Source organism: Theropithecus gelada, chromosome 12, assembly GCF_003255815.1.
Source record: "Theropithecus gelada isolate Dixy chromosome 12, Tgel_1.0, whole genome shotgun sequence".
NCBI lineage: Eukaryota > Metazoa > Chordata > Mammalia > Primates > Cercopithecidae > Theropithecus > Theropithecus gelada.
Window position 1 is genome coordinate 117,751,572 of NC_037680.1, and position 22,411 is coordinate 117,773,982.

General features: G+C 47.5%; 1 protein-coding gene across 4 annotated transcripts in view; it reads right to left on the reverse strand.

The window, feature by feature from the left end:
• The window catches only part of HDLBP (high density lipoprotein binding protein), a 91,215-nt gene that overhangs the window by 27,313 nt on the left and 41,491 nt on the right, over positions 1–22,411 (reverse strand). For 2 of the 4 annotated variants that reach the window (XM_025405343.1, XM_025405345.1), the window contains exons 1-9: positions 18,799–18,924; positions 14,505–14,569; positions 12,887–12,999; positions 10,522–10,679; positions 8,792–9,007; positions 2,256–2,462; positions 1,840–2,055; positions 1,034–1,240; positions 711–818 (exon numbers count right to left, since the gene is read on the reverse strand). In XM_025405343.1, coding sequence (XP_025261128.1) covers positions 711–818; positions 1,034–1,240; positions 1,840–2,055; positions 2,256–2,462; positions 8,792–9,007; positions 10,522–10,679; positions 12,887–12,962 — 1,188 coding nt within the window. In that variant the 5' untranslated portion in view covers positions 12,963–12,999; positions 14,505–14,569; positions 18,799–18,924. Of the gene's footprint in view, positions 1–710; positions 819–1,033; positions 1,241–1,839; positions 2,056–2,255; positions 2,463–8,791; positions 9,008–10,521; positions 10,680–12,886; positions 13,000–13,599; positions 13,732–14,504; positions 14,570–18,798; positions 18,925–22,411 lie in introns of those variants that run through there. The other 2 variants (XM_025405342.1, XM_025405344.1) reach the window with 2 other exon arrangements.

Genomic DNA, 22,411 nt, shown 5'->3' on the forward strand with positions numbered 1-22,411 from the left:
TCAGCCTGGGCAACACAGCAAGACCCTGCCTCCACAAAAACTAGCCTGGGATGGTGGTGCGCGCCTGTAGTGCCAGCTACTTGTGAAGCTGAGACGAGTGGATCACTTGAGCCATGAGTTCAAGACTGCAGTGAGCTATGATCGTGCCACTGCACCCCAGCTTGGGTGACAGAGTGAGGCTTTCTCACTAAAAAGAAGGAATAAAATAAAAAAAATTTTATTTTTAAAAAGGACTGTAACATTAACTGGAAACAAATTTTAAACAAAACAGGAATTAAATATGATGGTTGGATTCTCTGGTATTTCTTTTTTGTTCATGTTTTCTGGATGCTACAATCTCCTTTGGTAAACTGAGAAAGCTTTAAATTCACTCTTCATACAATTTGATACAAGTTCTGCTCTTCAAACGATTATGAAGTTATTTCACCATAATTACTAAATGATATGTTTCCTAAGATACTTATGAAACCTAGTAACACACAATCCTCTCTGGTTAAAGACTAGAAGGATGGTACAGACATCTACAGACATTTATTCTGCTGTTCTTCAGCTAACATGGAAGTTGACCATGTCAAACAGGCCAGTTAATTCAGAAAAATACACCAGTTTTCAAGGGCATCCACAGTACAAAGGTCAACAAAGCAATGTCAGAAACAGAAAGACAGAAAACAAGACAAATTCAATACAACAGGTGAAAAACGCGTCCTTACCTTTGGCATCTGCTGAGTGATTTTGGCCAGGTTCTGCCCTTTCTTGCCAATGATGAAACGGTGAAGCCAGGAAGGGGCGGCGACAGAGGAGACGGTGAAGCTATTGGCCTAAGAAAACGGGAAAACAGCCACGGGTTTGCAGAGCTCAAGGTCACGTCACAGTGAAAGCCAGGCTGCTCACCTGGGGCTCAGAGACGCGCACTCCCCAAACCTGGGCACCTGCACTGTGTCCAGGCCCCAGGATTTACAAATCGAGAGCTCATCCATGAAGGCCCCGCGGACTCCACTCAAAGGAGACACATTTCATGCTCAGAGGCAGTTACCTTGGCATAGACTTCAGTCAACGCCTGACCTAACTTTTCAGGTTCGCCTCGAAGTATTACAGTCTCAGAGATGCTGTCTGAGGGCGGAATCTCAACGGAAACTCCAGTTCTCTCAAGGATCTCCTGCAATGAATTGCCCTTGGGCCCGATGACATACTTGTGCTGGGATTTCTTCACTTCCACTGCAATGGTTGTAGTCTTCTTTTTCTAAATAAGAGCACCATAAGGGGCAGTCAAGGGGAAAGGTGTGGGAAGCGGGCAGGTGGGCACGGCCACTGCTGCAGAAAGCAAGCCAAAGTGGCCCAGACTACAGATGCTGATCCCAAGAAGTGAACAACAGTGATCAGGACTAGCCAATCCCCACCAACTTCACTGCTCAAGACTGGATTTTCCCTAGAATAGTCACCCGCCGGCTGATAACTTCGTCCTTGAACACTGCAAAACACCCAATCCTTTCCCTCAATTAAGGAACCCGTTTCAGATCTCAAAGTTCACTAAGCGGAGCTAACAGCTTAATCTAAGACGTGAACAAGTCTGGGTTGTGCGTCTGACCTGGGGCAGCCCAGCTGGCAGCATGTCAGCACAGCCAGAGGCCCAGGACGGCAAGGACAACCGGCCTGCAGATGCTCAACAGCAAGGGACGGGCGGGCACTGATCTCACACAGGCCACTCTAGTGTAGAGACAATAAGCATCTTCATCAAGGACAAAAAGATAAGGGGCTGAGCCAGGCCTTAACTGAATCTCCAGACCCAAATCCTACTTTCTATTCCTGCCCATGGGGATTTGCCTCCTCTAAATCATGTACCTTCTCCTCATAAATCTTCTTGATGCGAGCCACGGCCTGAGCCAACTGCTCCTTCTCTCCAGTGAAGACAATCTCTGTCCGGTTCACGCTGGGTGGGGGGATGTTGATGCGTGTCCCTGTCTCTTGCATGATCTCGCCGACCAGTCTATTATACGGCCCAGCGATGAAGGGGTGGAATGCCTTTTCTACTTCTAGCCTCTCCACAGCACGTTTGTCCTGGAAAGGAAGGGATGACCTGATGAGAACAGGCCTCTGAAAACAAACTGGGGACAGACAGGGCTTCTCAGGGTTGGAGTCAAGCCCTCCACCCCCACCACCTTATGCCTTTACGTCCACACTGGACACAGCAACCCATGAGGGAGTGAGGTCTGCACAAGGAGGAAGGCAGGGGCACGAGGCCCTCACGCAGGCCTCACCTGCTCGGCAGAGATGAGTAAGACTTCGTGGCGAGCTTTCTCGATGCCCTCTTTGGTGCCGGTGATCTTGATCTGATTGCTGGGGTCATCTGGGCGTGGGATCTGGATTTTGGTTGCAGTTTTTAGCTCCAAGTCTTGCAGTTTCTCTCCATTTTTGCCAATAACAAAGCGATGGTGTTCTTTGGGAATGGCAACAGTTGCTGAGGCCTATAGCAAGAAGAGAATCAAGGAAAACAAGAGTATTTGTAGGATCTGAAGGAGCGTATTTTTCCAAGACATTCTGGCAGAAACACCATCTTTGCTTATTCTTGCCCACCAGCCCCAACCCATCCATTAGAACAGCGTGAGCTTACACATCACATGCTTGGGGAAGATTGCCCTGACTCCCAGCCTAGCGTAAGTTCAAGTGTATCCGCACTACTAAACATCCACTGGAATATACACCCACAAAGGGAGGCAACAGTTCACATCCACAGAAGCTGGACAGGAAGAAGCATGACTGCATATCCAGAAACCCTGAAAAAACTGCTGGTTTAAATTCTATTTATAGCAGGGAGAAAAGACTGAAATCCAGAAGTTAACAACATTAACTTCCACAAACAACAACTACTTGGAAGATGTAATGACAGAGATGTGTTTCTTTTTTTTTTGAGACGGAGTCTCGCTCTGTCGCCAGGCTGGAGTGCAATGGCGTGATCTTAGCTCACTGTAACCTCCACCTCCCAGATTCAAGGGATTCTCCTGCCTCAGCCTCCCGAGTAGCTGGGACTACAGGCGTGTGCCACCACGCCCGGCTAATTTTTATATTTTTAGTAGAGACAAGGTTTCACCATGTTGGCCAGGATGGTCTCGAACTCCTGACCTCGTGATCCGCCCACTTCGGCCTCCCAAAGTGCTGGGATTGCAGGTGTGAGCCACTGCGCCTGGCCAAAAGATGTGTTTCTAATAGAAAAAAGGACAAAAGAAAAAAAGGACAGGAAGAAAGCTAGACATAAAGCGCAACACAAGGCGAAGCATGTGCATTAGAAACTAGAAAACACTCCTTAAAAGAGGTAAAAGAAGGTTTAAGTAGATGGCAGTTATCCCAATTAACTTTAAAATATTAATACAATTTCAAACAGCTGATTATAAAGGTTGTAACACAGAACAAACAAAAATAAACCAGAAAACCCTGAAAAAGAATAGTGCAGGGTGGAGGTGTTAACAGTGGTCCTAGACATTAAACATGACACCATTATCATTAACATAGGAAATATCAGTCTATGGAAAGACAGAACTGCTGGTCTGAACTGAAAACCCAGAAACAGACCTAAGTTAATATAAACACCTAGCACATGATAAAAGCAGCCACTCAAGCCCACTGGAGCAAAATGTCTTTTCAAGATGGTGATGGCATGCCTGTAATCCCAGCACTGTGGGAGGCTGAGGTGAGAGGATTGTTTGAGCCTAGGAGTCCAAGATCAGCCTGGACGACATGGTGAGACCTCACTTCTACAAAAATTTTAAAAATCAGCTGGCCGAGGCCAGGCACGGTGGCTCACGCCTGTAATCCCAGCACTTTGGGAGGCTGAGGAGGGCGGATCATGAGGTCAGGAGATCAAGACCATCCTGGCTAACACAGTGAAACTCCGTCTCTACTAAAAATACAAAAATTAGTTGGGCATGGTGGCAGATGCCTGTAGTCCCAGCTACTTGAGAGGCTGAGGCAGGACAATGGCGTGAACCCGGGAGGCGGAGCTTGCAGTAAGCCGAGATTGCGCCACTGCACTCCAGCCTGGATGACAGAGCGAGACCCTGTCTCAAAAAGAAAAAAAAATAGCTGGCCATGGTGACATGTGCCTGTGGTCCCAGCTACTGGGGTGGTGGAGGCAGGAGGACTGCCTAAGCCTAGGAGGTTGAGGCTCTGGTGAGCCGTGATCACGCCATGGCACTTCAGCTTATGTGGCAGGCTGAGACCCTGTGTTAAAACAAAACAAAACAAAACAAAAAAATAGTGCTGACAACTCGAAAGCCATATGGAAAAAGGTGAAACTTGATCAGTGCCTCAACCCTATTTGCGATAAATTCCAAATAGATCAGAAACTGAAATGTAAGAACACATTTACAAGCAGCAGAAGAAAATATAAACTTTCTTAGGACCTGACAGTGAAAAAACTTTCCTAACAATGACTCAAGATAACAAAAAATGCAAGTGGTCCTCATATATTGAAAAGGTGCTCAATCTTGCTCATCAGAAAAATGCAAATTAAAAGTATATTTGGTTGCCTCTCTCAGTGGCTAAAACCCAAGAATGTGATGAGCCTGGCTCCTGCATAGTGCTGATGAGACTGCAAAACACTAACTCCTAAGGAAGGAAATTTAGCATCAGATGGCCCAATTCCATATGCAGCCACCCTCTGACCCAGCCATCTCACTTCTAGGAATATATCCCAAGATACACTGGGTAAAATAGGAAATAGCATATGCACACGATTTTTACTGTAAAATAATTTGTAACAGCTAAAGTCTGGAAACTACCCAAATGCCCATCAGTAGGAGAGCCTGGGTAAATTACAGTATGCCCACAGAGTATTACACTTCTGAATAAAGAAATGAGAAAAATCACTACTTACTGATATGCAGACACCTCCAAACAATAATAAAAGAAAAAAAGCAAGGATAGAACAGGGCGTATGGCAAGCTGTATTTTGCTTCTGTTCTCAAATAACAAACAACAAAGCATAAACCAGGACCAGGAATGGCCGCCTACAGAGGTGGGTAGGGAGCAGGGTGAAGGTAACAGGCTAGGGAAATTTCTCTAATTTATATAAATAAAGTATATAAATAAATATACTTTATTATATAATGTTGACTTTGCAAGCATATAAATGTTGAAATACTTTTAAAAAATTGACAATAAATGGAAACAAATGTATCTAACTATATCAAGATGACAGGAAAACTCAGAAAAAAAGAATTACTTCAAGTCATTTTGAACTTATGATTTTCCTTTTTTGAGATAGGCTCTCACTCTGTCACCTAGGCTGGGTTGCGGTGGTGCACACACCGCTCACAGAAGCCTCCACCTCCCAGGCTCAAACAATCCTTTCTCCTCAGACTTCTAAGTAGCTGGGATTACAGGTGAGCGCCACCACACCCAGCTATTTTTTGTAGAGATGGGGTCTGGCCACGTTGCCCAGGCTGGTCTCAAATTCCTGGGCTCATGCAATCTGCTCACCTCGGCCTCCCGAAGTGCTAGGATTACAGGTGTGAGACCCACCGCCTGATGTGCCTTTCTTAAAAGCACAATTTTCCTAGCTCTGTCTTCTGAAAAAGCCTAGAAGCTCTTGACAACCTAGTCGCCATGTCCAGCTATGGAGACTGGAGTCTCCAACTGCAATTTCCTACTCAAAAGGTTCAGAGTTCATAGAGAAATAGCTGACTCAAGGTCTGTGGAAGGAAATATGTAAGATTAGCCTGAGGCATCTTTCTGTGTTAGAAATTAAGAAGTTATTCATTTATTTATTTTTGAGGCAGAGTCTTGCTCAGTCGCCCAGGCTGGAGTGCAGTGGCGCGATCTCAGCTCAGTGCAACCTCTGCCTCCCGGGTTCAAGTGATTCTCCTGCCTCAGTCTCCTGAGTAGCTGGGATTACAGGCGTGCACCACCATGCCTGGCTAATTTTTTTTTTTGTATTTTTAGTAGAGATGGGGTTTCGCCATATTGGCCAGGCTGGTTTCAAACTCCTGACCTGAGGTGATCTGCCCGCCTCGGCCTCCCAAAGTGCTGGGGATTATAGGCATGAGCCACCACGCCTGGCCAGAAGTTATTGATATTAATGGGTCATGACAGAAAGCTGCAGGGAACAAAATTGAAAGGAGGGGACCCACTGGCCAAAGATGGAGCATCTCCAGCATGAAGAATGACGGACAATGCCTGAGTTCATAATGACACTAAAAGAGTCACTGATCAACACTGAAGTCGCTGGAGTGCCAAAGAATCAATTATTTATCTGGCACTTCCCACTCCACTGCTGATAAAGAAAAATTCTTCTTTACAAGAATTATCAACTAATGTATGAGCAGGGAGAGAATTAGAAAAGCATAATTTGCAACCCTTAACGAATTTGGGCAGTAACCACCAACTGATAGTAAAACGATTACACAAACCACTGATAGGGAACTTTACAAGGGAAGACCCAGACCTGAGCCTACTGATCAATCTCAAAATCAGTACAAGCAGAACAACCAGCAGTCACAGCACGGACTGAGCACCACCTACAGGGTCTTCTTGCCAAACAAGCTGAATGCGGAAGTAACCAAGCCCCTAGAGATCTAATACCAGTTCACCAAAAATAATCAGTGACTAGCAGAACAAACCAAACACCCACAGTCCCCAATAATCAATGGCATTAAAAAAAGGGAGGACTGGCTGGGCATGGTGGCTCATGTCTGTAATTCCAACACTTTGGGAGGCTGAAGTGGTGGATCATTTGAGCCTAGGAGTTCAAGACCAGCCTGGGCAACATGGTGAAAACTCGTACCTGCCAAAAAAAAAAAAAAAAAAAAAAAAAAAAAAAAAAAGCCAGGCCTGATGGTGCATGCCTGCAGTCTCAACTACTTGAAGGGCTGAGTCAGGAGGATCACTTGAGCCCAGGAGGTCAAGGCTGCCGTGAGCTGTGTCTGCACCACTGCACTCCAGCCTGGGCAACAAAATGAGATCCTGTCTCAAAAAAAAAAAAGGGCAGGGGGTAGGAGGGACTGTTACAGTGTTAAGTACTGTTAAAGAATGAGAAGAGACTTAGGACTCTATAATCAAATGCAACACTGGGACCTTGTATGGACAATGACTTGAACAGACCAACTGGAAGAAACATCTTTGAGATGATGAGGAAAGTCCAACACAGACTGGGTTAAACACAGGTATAATATTAAGAAACCACTATCAATATGACTACATGAGTTAAGAGCAGAATGACTACACATATGTATACATAAAAACGGGACTCCCTGAAGTAAGGCACAATAATGTATCTGGGATTTGTTTTAAGATAATCGAGGAGCAGGAGAGAGTGTCAAGGGTGAATGTCTTCATTCTGATCCATATATTCAGTGAAGTGGCCCTTTCCCCTGCAGTGTTCATTACAAAACAGAGGCTCAAATATCCACGGACTGGCAGACACCAGCAAAACTTTCAGAGCCTATTATGCACTGGCCACAATGCTGGGCAATTACAAGCAACCCTTTCACCTTCCTAACACTTAACACTCCATGAAGCCAGCTGGGGTTGGGAACTGTCCCGATGCCCCCATGTGATTAAATGGCACAGCTGGACCTGCATCAGGCGGCACTCCCCTGCCTCGCCTCCTGGCTACGCCCTGTGCTCCTACCCCTCGGCCCCTCTCCCATCAGATCCCCACCGTCCAACCACCATGCTCCAGGGTGCTCCAGATCCAGCTCCCACAAGATCAAGGAGACTCAGTAGCAGATGGGAAGAACCCCCATTCCTAAATAAGCCTATGCAGTACAACAGCAGTCATGCAACATTTTAATAAGATTGTTTACATTTTTCTTGGTCTTTAAGAGCTGCCAGTTAGGGAGAAATGCATCAGAGATTTGCTTATTACAAATGTTCTTCAATAAAGTCCAAGTACTAGGAAAGTGGCTTAAAATATAATTTGAACTTGTCATCTCCTAAATCTGGGGCCTATTAACATGTAGTCAATGAACACACCAGCAAAGCAATGGGGACCACCATCTTCACCACTCAGCAAGCCCAGTTTCTTTTAAGTGTCTCAAACTCTGGGACAAGCTTCTAATTTTCAATTTGGCCAGATGTGGTGGTGTGTCTGTAATCCCAGCTAACTGGGAGGCTAGGAGGGGGACTGCCTGAGCCCAGGAGCTCAAGGCCACAGTGTACTGTAACCACACCTGTGAAGTGCCACTGCACAAGAGCCTGGACAACAAAGTGAGACTTTGTCTCTTAAAACAAAAAAAATTATTATTACTTTCAAGTTCATTCACTCAAAGAGCAAAAATGGTAAGTGTCCCAGTTCTATTATTAGTTTAGTGAGTCTTTTTTTTTTTTTTTTTTTTTTTTGAGACGGAGTCTGGCTCTGTTGCCCAGGCTGGAGTGCAGTGGCCGGATCTCAGCTCACTGCAAGCCCTGCCTCCCGGGTTCACGCCATTCTCCTGCCTCAGCCTCCAGAGTAGCTGGGAGTACAGGCGCCCGCCACCTCGCCCGGCTAATTTTTTTTGTATTTTAGTAGAGACGGGGTTTCACCGTGTTAGCCAGGATGGTCTCGATCTCCTGAACTTGTGATCCGCCCGTCTCGGCCTCCCAAAGTGCTGGGATTACAGGCTTGAGCCACCGCGCCCGGCCGTTTAGTGAGTCTTTTCCACTAAAAATGCCAGAGGACTCTGAATGTTGCTGTCCCACCTCCGAAAGATTGAACTGTCCCACTGGCAGAAGGGTCCAGTGAAGTTCTAGCCTGCATCAGGAGCCGAGTAATGGAATGGGTACACAGTTACTGGGGAGAAGTAGGCCTCAGGCTACCCACCTGAGTCTGCAGTCTAGCAACAATGTCCTTCCGAGCTTTCATGACAGCATCCAGCTTTCCTGACACCATGATGGAGAGGCCTTGGTCTTTGGCCAAAGACAGCTCCAAGTGAGCACCGGTTCTCTGCATGATCTCAAGGCAGATTTTTGCTTGTTCACCTTCTCCAAATTGGTTCATATCCTTATATTTTCTCTCCTCCAGGGGTACATGGAACACCTGTTCAAAAAAGATCAAAAAAGGGAAGGTTAAGAGATTAAAAGAAAGCCAACAGACAGGGAGTAAAGAACATGTGTTCATCACCATCCACTCACAAAGTAGCCCCACCCTGCCCACAGGCACTGCTCGAAGCCCTGGGATAAAGCAGCTGAAAGACATGGAGAAAGTGCCAAGGTCAAGAGGCTGGCATCCTAAGGAGGAGAGAACTACATCGGCGGCACAAATGGATGAGGCAGCTAGCAAGTGCTGTGATGAAATCAACAGGGGGAAGAGAGTTTGAGAGAAAGTGGGAGGTGGAGCCTGGGGACGGCCAGGAAACACCTTCCTGAAGCACGAGGCAGCTATCCATGCTAAGAGGTGAGGGAACTACGGGTGTACAGGCAGGAAAGCCGAGGAGGTAGATGGGGCACCTGATGAGCACACCAGAGGGGCACAGTTCAGAGGATCACCCATCCCACCCGGAGTAAAAGTCAACACAGGGTTTCAGCAGGAGGCATATTCTGCTTGATGGCGCAGGGTCCCTCCTGTTGCTTTATGGAGAAGAACTGAGGAGGGACAACGTAGAAGCAAGGGGATCAACTACCCTGGTGTGAGACCACAGTCACCAAGTAGACAGCGGTACATTTAACAAAACCACTAACAAGATAGCAGACAGGTGAGAATGGAAGGACTGGGATGCAGCTGTTTATGAGCCTAATTTCAGGGACAACACTGGCAGAGAGATGATAATTTTCCACCATGACCAGAAGATACGAGTTTATATAAAAGTTTTGAAACTCACCAACATCTCAAATTCAGGTAGCAGAGAGAAGGGCTAGTGAAGCCAACGAAAACCAGGAAACTGGTTAACTGCTCCAAGTAAGTGGGACGATGAATAGAGAACAGAAAACAGGACCCATTCATCTGACAAACACTGCCTGCAAACCGACCACGTGCCAGTCCTGCTGAGTGCTAGTATCCAGGGTGGACACGAGACAAGTGGTCAACAGAAACATCTCTGGGATGGGGGATGATTTAACGTGAAGGCCTTCTCCCTTTAGCTACTCAAAGCATTCTCAATCCTGCATGTTCAGAAACTCTATGCTTAGAAGAATAGGTTAAGAAAGAACAGCAATGAATTTTTAAAAATTTTAAAAATTGGCTGGGCGCGGTGGCTCATGCCTGTAATCTCAGCACTTTGGGAGGCCGAAGAGGGCGGATCACGAGGTCAGGAGATCGAGACCACCCTGGTTAACATGGTGAAACCCTGTCTCTACTAAAAATACAAAAATTAGCCGGGTGTGGTGGCAGGCGCCTGTAGTCCCAGCTACTTGGGAGGTTGAGGCAGGAGAATGGCGTGAACCTGGGAGGCGGAGCTTGCAGTGAGCCGAGATCGTGCCACTGCACTCTAGCCTGCGTGACAGAGCGAGACTCTGCCTCAAAAACAAAACAAAACAAAACAAAAAAATTAAAACATTTACATGGACATGTTGCATGATAAAATTTTTAAAGGAAAGAAAGAATGGTGTTTCTACCTGAGTGATGACAGAAGCCTTGATGGGCCGGATCTTGTTTCCCCAGGCTCCAGCGGGTTCCTGGGCACTTTCCAGGCAAGCAGCTTTCTCAGGAAGTGGAGGAAAGGCATCCTTGTAGGTTGGAGGGTCGCTCTCCTCTTCTGAATTTAGAGTGGCAACTGGGCCAGCCAACACAGATTAAGGGGAAGCACTACTTTTAGCATTACATGAAAAACACTTTTAAGGGTTTTAGTGCTTAAAAACAGACAAACAAACAAGAAACACCAAATGCTCCAGGGACAACTCCCCCCACCCCTCTTCTAATTCATAGTGAAAAGGCCCCAGGAGGTCACCAGGCCCAGCACTCTGAGTGTGAGAGCTCGAGGAGGTCAGAGACTTCCAGTCTCTGACAGTGAACCTACCCCCAATCCACACGGCCTCCCCAGTAAACATCAGCTCAGACACAGTGAGCCCCACTTCCCTAAAGGGGTGAGCCCCGTGAAAGCAAGCCTTGCTACGTCAATTTTTAAGTTCTCTAGAGTCTAATAACATACTTTAAAAAATCACAACTCCGACAATGCCAGACACAAAGCAGACCCTTACATTTGCAAAACAATGGTCCTCCTACCCAGCACCACCTGTGAGAATTGCCTTTGAAGCAAACTCTGATTTTCCACTGTAACATACAAGGTTAAAAATGATTGCCAGGGAGGCCGGACACGGTGGCTCACACCTGTAATCCCAGCACTTTGGGAGGCTGAGGCGGGCAGATCACCTGAGGTCAGGAGTTCGAGATCAGCCTGACCAACATGGAGAAACCCTGTCTCTACTAATAATACAAATTAGCCGGGCGTGGTGGCACATGCCTGTAATCCCAGCTACTCAGGAGGCTGAGGCAGCAGAATCACTTGAACCAGGGAGGCAGAGGTTGCAGTGAGCCTAGATTGCACCATTGCACTCCAGCCTGGGCAACAAGAGCAAAACTCTGTCTCAAAGAAAAAAAAAGAAAAGAAAAAAGGCTGCTGTGGGAATTGTCGCCACTGATCTCCCCCTGCCCTGCCCAAGGCAGAGGACAGCAAGGCTTGTGGAAATCAGGTTCCCTGATTATCACGTCCATCTTCCATAGTGCCCTATTTGTTCATGTTTTTGTGCCATTGGCCACTATCTCCATGAAATCAAGGGTGTGACTGTTTTGGATAACCCCAAATCCCCAGGGCTGAGCACAGTGTCTTGGCAATACCAAGGCCCAATGAAATACACCATGAATGGATGTGACAGAGGACAGGGGGATGACCTCTGGAATCAGACGGGCTCATGCCCAAGTCCAGGCCCATCAACTTCCAAGCTGTACGCTCCTACCCGACAGTGCTGACACGACAGGTGGGTGCATTCTCTCAGTGCTGTCTTCCCTCTCTAGAAAGGGAAACACAGACTTCACAGGGAAGCCGGCTCCAGTAGGAAGATCCCAAGCCTCCAGAACAAAGCAGCTCTGGGGTTCCAACACCCAACATAGCAGCCACTAGAAATGAGCTTGTGAAATGTGGCTAGTGTGATTAAGGAAAAGTGAATTTTATATTTTAATTAATTTTAATAACTAATACTCAATTTAGTTACTGGAAAACTTTTAAGTGTGTTTGGAACAACCTGCTCTTTCAAATGAAGCAGAACAATCTGCTCTTTCAAATGAAGATTTTATAACATCTAAACACATATCAAGGATTTTGGATGAAAATTTGGCATTCAAATGGAAGGAAATGTCCCGCCGTTGTAAATACACATCAGACTTTGAAGAGAAATAATCTCAAATATCAATGGATTTTCCTTTTTTTTTTTACATTAGATATGCTGAAATGACAATGTATTAGACATATTGGGGTAAAATATCAAAATTAATTCCACCTGTTCCCTTTTAATAAGTACTAGGGAATCCTAAAAATTGTACACATGGCTTGTAGTCTATTCTACTGTACAGTGCTGCTCTTAATCCCAGCCAGTGGCATTCGAGAACTCCGAGGCCAGGGTCCAGCCTTCATTCTCAAGGCTTAACCACTGCTCTGGGATGCTTCACAGCCCAGATTTTAGTTCACTGCAATTAGGAAAAGCAGTTGTGAAAAGAACCGCATTAATTACCAACGGTCAAATTCGCTGGTTTTCCAGAAAGCTGTCCACATTCTAAATCTCACTGTGTCTGATTCATTTCCTCATGCCTGGCCAGCTGCTCCTGCACACACGGCAGTGCAAAAACAGTGCACCAGATGGTGGTCCTCCCTGCCCTACAATCACAGGGCCAAAAGGTACTTCTAGAAAGGGCATGGGATTTGGTGAAGGCTTCAGAGGGAGCAATGCCTTAGACATTGCCAGGAAGAGCACATAAAAGGGCTGTCACCTTTGATTTGTTGCGGAACCAGCCCACTTCGGTGTTCAGCAAAACTCTCTTGGGTCAAAACTGCAACGGAACTCATGGTTGGTCTCACACCTACACACAATCCGGGAAAACCACTAAAGCAAAGAAGAATAAATCAGAAGTCAAAGTACAACCCTCAATTATCTATGAGATTGTTAACTTAAGAGTTTTAGCAAACGTTTTATTCTTTTTACCAGCAAACTATACCTTTTTATTTTCCTCACAACCTCTGATGTAAGCTGATATCCAAACTCTCACCAAGTGATAAAAAGGGGGGAAAAATCCAAGTAAAGGAGGTCCTAGAACAGAGGTGGCCAATCTTTTGTCTTCCCTGGGCCACAATGCAAGAATTATCTTGGGTCACACATAAAATTAACTAATGATAGTTAATAAACTAAAAAAAAAAAAAAAAAAAACAACAACTCATGTTTTAAGAAAGTTGAAGAAATACAGCTGGTTAACTGTTCCCTCAAAAGTCGCCTGTAATGGAGGAGCTCATTCTCCACTTAAGGGCAGTCTGCACCCATTTCTCCACCCCAGGAGCCACAGAGACACAGTCTGCACCACCCCTAACCGCAGGGGTGGGGGGATCATGGAACCTGCCACCTGCCTGGCCCAGGCTCCAGGCACAGGTCAACGGCAGGATCACTCTCCTAACAGCGACCCTGGTTACTCTGTCGGTTTGCTCGCTGCACCTCTTCATGCTTACAAAATGCATCATGACAGTTGCTACAAGAAGTCAGCCAGTCTCTCTCTGTGAGGTGCATCCAGGCCCCAAACTAAACCACCCCCAAATCTCGACTTAACCAGGTGGTTGTCAGTGGTAGCTGCGTGACAGGAAAAAGCAGCCTCAGTGCTTTGTAGCAACAGTAACAGACCCACAAACTGGGCTAAATGCCCTTGATCCACACTGACTGGTTATTCTCCTCCATTCTGTTTCCCAGGTGTGGGGCAGCACTCGCACAGCACTCACGCAGCAGAGGGAACCTGGCCCAAGGGCACACAGTTTCTCAGATTAACACAGCCACAGTGCTCAGCAGGATACGGGCTCTGAAAGCCACAGCTCCCTTATTTGAAAACTGGGGTACATTCAGCATTCTGAGGTAGGAGTGTTAGCTTCCTCTCCGTCCCTCTCCCCAAGGTCAGGTGAGCTCCCAACTACTACAGTGAGTAAGAACCCATTTTCTTTACACAACTATGCATCACTTACTGGCACAACAAGGCCAAGTAATAAGGAGCGAATTTTGCATAATTTTTATAACATAATTAAGACCTCTCCCCAAGTTCACGAAAAGGCCTGCAATCCTAAAGAGAAGCAAGACCCCAATTCAGATAATACTGAATAAACATAATTCACATTTAAGAAATAAAAGATTAAAAACAGATGGAAGCCAGATGACACATCTAAGGGGCACATGTCTATAGATGGTTCCTGCTGGCAGGTGAAGCTATGGAGACATCTCTGACGAACCATGAGAAACTTGAAGGTGCAATATAAAGAAAGAAGGTACACACAGGACTAAGAAAATACGCATCCCTGTGCTCCCAGGTCCCACACACAGCCCAGGGACAGGAAGTCTTCAGACAGGGTCAAACTTACCAGCAAAACGGTCGGTAGCCAGAAAGTCCGTCCTGAGGCCGCCTCTGTCAGCCTGCCAGCTTTTGCTGGTATGGGATAGGAAGTGGGAGAGAAGAGAGAGGAAACCAGAGAAAAGTTACTTATCTACATTTTACAACCCAGATCTTTTTACCTCCCAATCAGAAAAGGTCAAGATATTACTTATGTTTTGGTTACACCAATATTCAGGCAAGTTTCTCAGAAGAAAAAAAAACCATTAGCTTGAAACAAAACATATTACAATAAAACCTGAACCAGCTCCACCTTGCAGAGGACAACTATTCCCGGGACCTGAGGGAGCCATCCTTTAAGTGCCAAACTTCTCAACTTCACCATTTTGAAGTAAAATCCTCCCAAAACCATTGGTGTTCTCCTGCATGGTGGCATCACCTTTCCTGTACCCAACACAACCCCTAGACGGCTGAACCAGAAGGGCTGTTGTGCTGGGCTCTGACCTACAACACAATGCGGACCTCAGGGGCTCTGCAGCGCTTATGGTGACCAAGAGCTACTGTCTTCAAGAATTCTCTGTATATTTTGCAGTTACTTTGTTCTTCTTGCTGTTATCCTGTAAAAGTCCTTCAGTCCTTTCTAATCCACTGGGGATTTAGAAACCAGGTCATAAAATCGCAGGATTGAAAGGAACCTTCAAAGGCTGTCTGGGGAGGACCAAGAACTCTGTGAAGTAGGAGGGTGAGTCACCTCGCCTTAGGGGACTCTGGAGAGGGGAGGCTGGCGACCACATGTGCTCCTCAACCACGCAAAGGTGGAACTGCTGACAGGAGTGAGGCATGTGTCTAAAATGGGAAAAGCAATGACAGTAACAGGAACGCCCCACTCAACTGGTGAATACTACTAACACCCTGAAAACAATCCTGCCCATGAGACACATGGGTCCAGAGCGGAGAAGGCGGTTCATGGCAACGGGGGTGCAACCAGTAGACTGGATTAAAAGGGTCTCGCCCTTCCAGCAGAGGATGTGGACTGGTGGTATTTCCGGATTCTAATCTTGGTCATGAGTTTTTTAAAAACTCTAAATACAGGGCTTGAGTCACACAGGGAACCTGCCACAAACCAGAGACACTATGGGGCCCCAGATGCACCAGACACACAGATGTACCCCAAGACTGAAGGGGAAAGGTAGGACAAACTGATCAAGAGTATTCCATTTAAAAGCATCACCAAAAAATTCTAGTTTGCAAGTTTTAAAGATTAAAGTAAGAAAATGTCTCCAAAGTGTCACAGTAGCACATTCACAACTTGGCAAGCGCTCCTTGAGATTCCAAGTGTCTGGCCAGTCTGGGAGCAAAATGGGGCAGGGCACTCTAGGCTAATGTGCCCCAACAGGTATCCAATGACACTTGCCTCTGGTCTCCTGCATCCACCCTCCGCCCTCCCACTCTTGCTTGCTGACTATCCACCTGGCATGGTCTCTCACTCAAGGTTGTCCCGGGCTCCAATGTCACTTCTTAAATCCAGACACCCACCCCCTTATCAAGCCAGGTTCTGGGCAAGTCTCCAGTGCCCAGTGACAGCCACATTACAAGTCTGCAAAATGCAGTTCCGTCCATGTCAGCTCACACCGACTCTCCAGCACAGAGCTGTGATGAGCCAATCCCCACTGTGTACCTAGTGTCAGTCTCTTCTGAGACCACTCACACACCCTTCAGAAGCCAACTCCAGCCAGACCCTATACTGAAAGGAGTCTCAACATAAGGGAACCTACTCCTGTGTCTGAGGGAGACCCTGGAGCAAAGCCTCTCATGTTCCTCAGGCGAGCAGAGACCCTCAGGCAGCCAGGTAAGGCAGAAGGCAGACCTCCAGAAAACTCCAGACTGGTTTGACGGGCGATACCAGGTACCTAGCCTCCAGATTCCAAATGGCAGTTTGTCAGAGCTGCTAACGAATGGTTCACAACTAGAGACACATTTAACATTTACGGTTCTGGTATCATCTAAACAACTCAAAAACTTGTTTTTGAAAAATGCGTTCTAAGCAAGCCATTTGATGACTCACATGTAAATGCAGACCCTGTCCCCACCTGAAATTCTGGGTGAGATTTTCTTAAAAGTCTGTCTCATTCTCCTTCTGTGCTCCCAATCCAGTGAGATGCAGCCCAAGGGTCCACCTGCCTCCGGTTCAACAAAGCAGTACCTAAGAAGCTGCCCCTACAGCTCCATGTCCACCCCGCACTGCTATGTCCTGCTAGCGGCTCTGCCTTCACAGACAACACCCATGAGCGTTTAATCCTGTTCCATGTGGATCTTTCAGCAACCCCAAGACAGCCGCAGGCTGAGTGTGCTCTCCACCCAGCAACTCCACTTGCTATCTGAAGTTCCCAGGGTACCTTGGGCAGGCCTAGTTACCAAAGAACAGAGGCTAAATATCTGGTATCTCAGATTCTCGTTGGATCTAACAATACTGCTCAAATCAGGATTGAAAGGAACCGCAGGTATTACTCTAATCCAATTTCTTAATACCACCAGAGACAGGAAATTCGTGGCCTTCTCAGGGCCCGGGTCACCCCTGCATGGCTGTAAACGTTCCACCTCGTTATGACAAAATCTACAACTTCTTTCCCCTTTCTGGCCATGGAGAACAAGTCCACTCTCCTCCAAGGCTCCTTCTGGTAGGTGAGTCCTGTCTCCTGTCTCCTTCAGTCCCTCCCACATGGCCCCAGTCCCTTTGTGATTCTGCCTCTCTCCACTACTTTTCCCATAGGAAGCTCGGATCAATCACTGTCCAGGTCCACCAAATGCAAACTTCAAACTATCCTGAACCTGGACTTAATTTTGTTTCCCAGAGTGTAAAGATTCACAGCAAAAAAGGTCACATCTCAGAATTTAACTTTCAGCAAACAGAACTAGAACTAAATGAAGAAGAGCAGGACGCAAGACCCCTTTCCGCCCTAATACGTGTAGAGCAAAACGTGGAGTCATGACAGAGCTGTGTGTTACGTGGGAAACCTGGTGCTTACAAGTTTAGCACAAGTTTAACAGGTTTCTGACAGCAACAGAAAAGGCTTCACATGAAGGGTTCTACTTTTTTGCTTTTAAACGAGGAAGTAATTTAGTTGATTCCCTTGTGATAAGTTTTGCCAACTACATAGTCAATGGGCAACAGTCTTCAAAAATAATTATCAATAATATTCCAGGAAGAATTTCATTTCAGCCTCAGTTAATGAGACCCGCAAATGCTTTAAAGCACCAAACAGGACCGGGTATGGAGGGCATCAAAAAACCTCCGGCTAAAATCCAGACTTCTCTTCCAAAAGTAAAATTGCTCAAGACCACAAACCAAAGTTCAGAATGGGAAAATAAAATCCTGATCCACGCAAAGATCACAAGATCGAAATCTAGGAGAGGCCACAGGCGACTGGCGAGCAGAAGGCAGGCTCCGCACTTCTCACCAAGTTCTGGACGTCGGCACCCATCCTGCATGGAGGAACTTTCGCAGATGCCACCTCAGCACGGCCCTCCCACAGGCCACGAGGGCCCGCGGGCGGGGACAGGCTTAAAGGGACAGCAACCCCCTCGGCCTCCCAGCCTTTCATCCAAATTCGGTATTTTTCCGTAATGTATTTTTCATCCACGACCCTGGGGCATGTCCAAGTTGCACTCCAGGCCCAAGGAGAGCAGCTTTCTCCACCCCCAAACACGTAGACGGGCGCGGGCCCCGCGCGGCAGGTGAAGGTGCTGCGGGGACCCCGCCGCCCGGCCTGCGCCCAGACCCCCGCCCCGCCGCCACCTGGGGGGAAGGACCCCGCTGGCCTCCCAGGGCCCGCCACCCCGGCTGCACACGGAGCCTCCGCCGGCCAGAGCAGCCCGAGCTGGGGGAGGGGGCGCCCCCGCGGGGAGGGGGGAGGGGGGAGGGGAGGGCCGGCCCCGCCAACGTCAGCGACCTGGGCGCAGGTCGGCCGCCCCTCCCCCGCTGTGCGGCCCGGCCCCGGGGGCGCCCCACCGAAGCCCAGGGAGGAGGCGGGGGAGCCCAGCTTGCGGCCAAGAACGGCCCAGCGGCGCCACGGGACTTGGGAAAGTTTGTGCGCGCTCCTCCGCGCCACGGCCACGCGCAGAGGAGACTCAGAGCTGGCCCCGGGCCCGGCCCGGAACCGCCACGCGCGGTAAGCAGGACACCCGCGGCGGGGGCCTCAGCCTGGGGCTCGGGTGGGGGCCGCGGCACCCGGGCCCCTCCCCCTCCGCAGCCTCCACGTCGGCGGCCCCCTGAGCCCGCCCACCCCGCCGGCCTGGTCCTCCCCAGCCCCGTGCCGCGCGCTCACTCGTGGGCCCCCGCCCGCCGGTCCTGCCGCTCGCTTGCTCGCCCGCCGCGCGGGAGAAGCCGGGACGCTCCGAGGCGCGGCGCCCGGGCCCCGGCTGCTATATAGGGCGGCGGCCCAATCCCGCCTGGACACGTCAGCGCCCCGCCCGCCCCGCCACCGGGGTCCCCGCCGCCCCGGGCCGCCCAGCACCCGGGAGGCCCACCCAACTCCAGGCGTGGTTCTGCATCCTTTTTTCGGGTGGGGAAGGTGGTGCCGAGGAGTTGGGAAATTAATCACCTCCAGAAAGCAGAGGGAGCGCGCCCCGCAAGAACTCGAGCGGAAACCACCGAAGACCAGAAAGGGAGCAGGAAGGACGGCTGCTCTGGAAGCAGATGTCACCAGTACCGCCCACCTCCCCAAAATCACAGAAGGAAAACCTCAAAGGATGCCCCCCCCCAACACGAGGTCCTACAGCGCAGTGAAGCTCCCAGACGGCTCCGGACTTTCAGTCCCTCATTCCCACGTGTCTGTTCCTTATGTCCCTCACTTTTATAAACTATCTCCACCCGATTCCTTGCCAATCAACTTAATCTCCCCCCAAAATATAAAACCCCCTTCCTTTAAAGCGTGCATTACTTATGGCTCCATCTCTACATAGGTGCATACACGCAAAAGAACCGGTGTGTGGCCTCTGAGCCCACGGTGGACACAGAGGACTGGGTGGAACGGAATCCCTACTCTCAGGGGGTCTCCACCCTCCGGGAAGGACTTGTCACTTCTGCATCCATTGTGTTTACTAAGTGATAACTGCCACTGTTTCTTTTAAAAGGTTTAAGGGGAGTGGAGCAATCTGTAGAGATGTCAGTCTGAACCTCTGGAGCAAAGTCGCAGGTGAGCAGAATCCTGCACAGGGCACAGGATCAGCTACAGGTATCTGGGGACAAGACCGTCCCACACAGGGCAAGAGCCAGCGGCAAACCCAGCCTTACCCAGGGAATGGGGTCAGGTCAACACAGCCTGCAGCCGCACCATGGGTGCTATTGAGAATGGTGGGAGCTGGGTGGGGGCTGTCAGCAGCAGAAGGCAAGATCAGACGTGTTGTTTTCGTGGAACACTGACACTAAGTGGAGAGTGGCAGGGGAGGGGAGGGCAGGGGAGGCCTACTATAGTTCAGTCTAAAGATGACAATGGCTTGTATATGTTGGGCATAATGGATGAAATACATGGCCAGATTTGGTATATATTCGGAAAGTAGCACCAAGAAATTCCTTATTAACCAGATGAGGGGTGTGAAAGAAGTTAAGAAAGGCACAGGTTCTTGGCCTGAGCGACTGGGAAGAGCTGCCCTCACGTAGGTGGGGAAAATTCAAGGAAGACTGGATGGATAAGGGGGTGTGATGCCCTGACTGGGCAGGTGGGGATGTCCAGCAGGCAACTGTATGTGCAAGGTCAGGGGAGAAGCCCAGGAGCCAGCAGAAACACCAGTGCACTTCATGACACCACCAAGGGAAGGGAGCCGAATCACAGAAGGCAGAGAACATCTGCGGCTTGAGGCAGAGAAGGAGCCAAGGATATCATTAGCAAAGCCGTCCTCTAAGTCAGCAGCATGGAATTGGGCAGGTGGGCCTCCCTGGATGTGGAAATAGGCATTCCCTCTGTGTCATTGCTGTGGTTTGTTGGTAACCTTTCCGTGGGGATTAACCAATCAGCAACTAGTGCAAGTGTGTTTTTTGCTGCTGTTTTGTTTTTGAGGGCTCAGCACTGCAGAGGGAGATGGAGAGAGTAAGGGGTAGGGATTCGGTCCACTGTCAAGGAACTTCCAATAAAGCTAGGAAGTCAGCACAGGCACAGTACCTAGTACACAGGACACCGTAAAGAGTTAGTTTTTAAAACATTGTTAGCAGAAGATACTATAAAATCAAATGTTAACTTTGTGCTAATAACCGTCCAGAATGCTTCCCTGATGCTCACAACCAGCATTTCCTACCAGCAGGCTTAGCACATTGAAACTAATAAATAGTTCATAGAAGCAAATTTTAAAAATTCCAAGGCTAGCAATATTCAGACCAAATGAAGTGTGAACATCTGTCTGTGACATCTGAGTTTTCATCCCTCAAAGGGAATTAGTTTGGGTCTGCTCAAGGTAGGAGGTGAGAAGAGACACCCTCCTATTCCATAAAATCATGATCCCCAAAAGGGCTACACCCTCAGCAGAAGATAGGTAGATCAAAAAAAGAAGAAGAAAAGCCCACTAGTGTCAAGGGGACTATAGGATGCTTTCTCTGACTATCCTGAGCTGGCAGGTAGAAGCATCTCTTGAGCTGTAGGGACAATGGACTAGTACTCTACAACCAACCCCATTTGTCCAGGAACCCCTAGCCCAAACTGAGATATTAAAACAGAAAGCAATCCCCCTCAGGAAAGAATAAACCTCACACCAGGCTAAAAAGGATACCCACAGATCAACCCAAATGGTAGAGAGGCTAAAAGCCCAAAGCTCAGAAGGAAGGATGGATTAGAAGTAGGATTAGACTCAAGAACTTCAGGAGACAGAATTATAAGATTGAGACTATAAAAAAGCATGAGAGACATAAAGGGGGCATTTTAGAAAAAAATCAAGAGATGGAACGAATGAAAGAGCTAAGAACCATGGAATGAAAAACTCTAACATATAACTGCAGTTCCAAAAAAAAAAAGAAGAAAAAATCCAAAGAACAGAGAAGAAACATTTTTTAAAATAGTTGAGAAAATTCTAAGATTTAATGATACAACATTCTTCCCTCATCCCAAAAAAGACAGAGAAGCTGTCTGGCAGGATAATTTAAACTGATCCAAATCAAAACACACTACAGTGTAACCTCAGAGCACCACAGACAAGAGCAGACCTTAAAAGCAACTAGAGAGAAAAGACAGGTTACTTATAAAGAATACTGTGAGACCAAGGGCAGACCGCTTAAAACAATACATACCAGAGGATAATGGCTATATAAAAATTATGATGAAAGAAATAACTGTCAATTTGGAATTATTTAAGAATTCTTTTTCATTAAGAATGAGAATAAAATAGACATATTCAAAGATAAAGCAACTACTACCAATAGATCTGGGCTGACAGACCTACTGAAGGACGTATTTCCGCAAGAAAATGAAAGCCAAAGAGACCAGAAGGAAGGAATACTGATAAACCAGCAACCTAGACAAAGTGAAACAAGCATTGACCCTATACTGAGAGATCAACAATAAAATTTGAAGGGAATTAAATTATAGATAGGTACATAAGCAGGATATGCAAGTACAAAATAAAATAAAAGAATTAAAATGCTTAGGCAGCAATAATATATAAGGTGGAAGGGGGATATGAAGTTGCAAGGTTTCAAGATTCTTACTATTTGGGGGAGAAGCTAGCCCTTGTTGAGAATGAATGTAAAAATTTAAAGACAATCTAGGAAAAAAAGAGAGTTTTTAACATTCAAACTAAACTCTTATTCAAATGGAAGTTATTGGCAATGTTCTAGATCTTGGATTAGGTGGTAGGTTCAGCGGTATTATGATGATGTACATTATTACTGGTGACATTATACTGTATTAATAATTATCAAAAGAGAGAAAACCAGAAAAAAGAATAGGAGGCAAG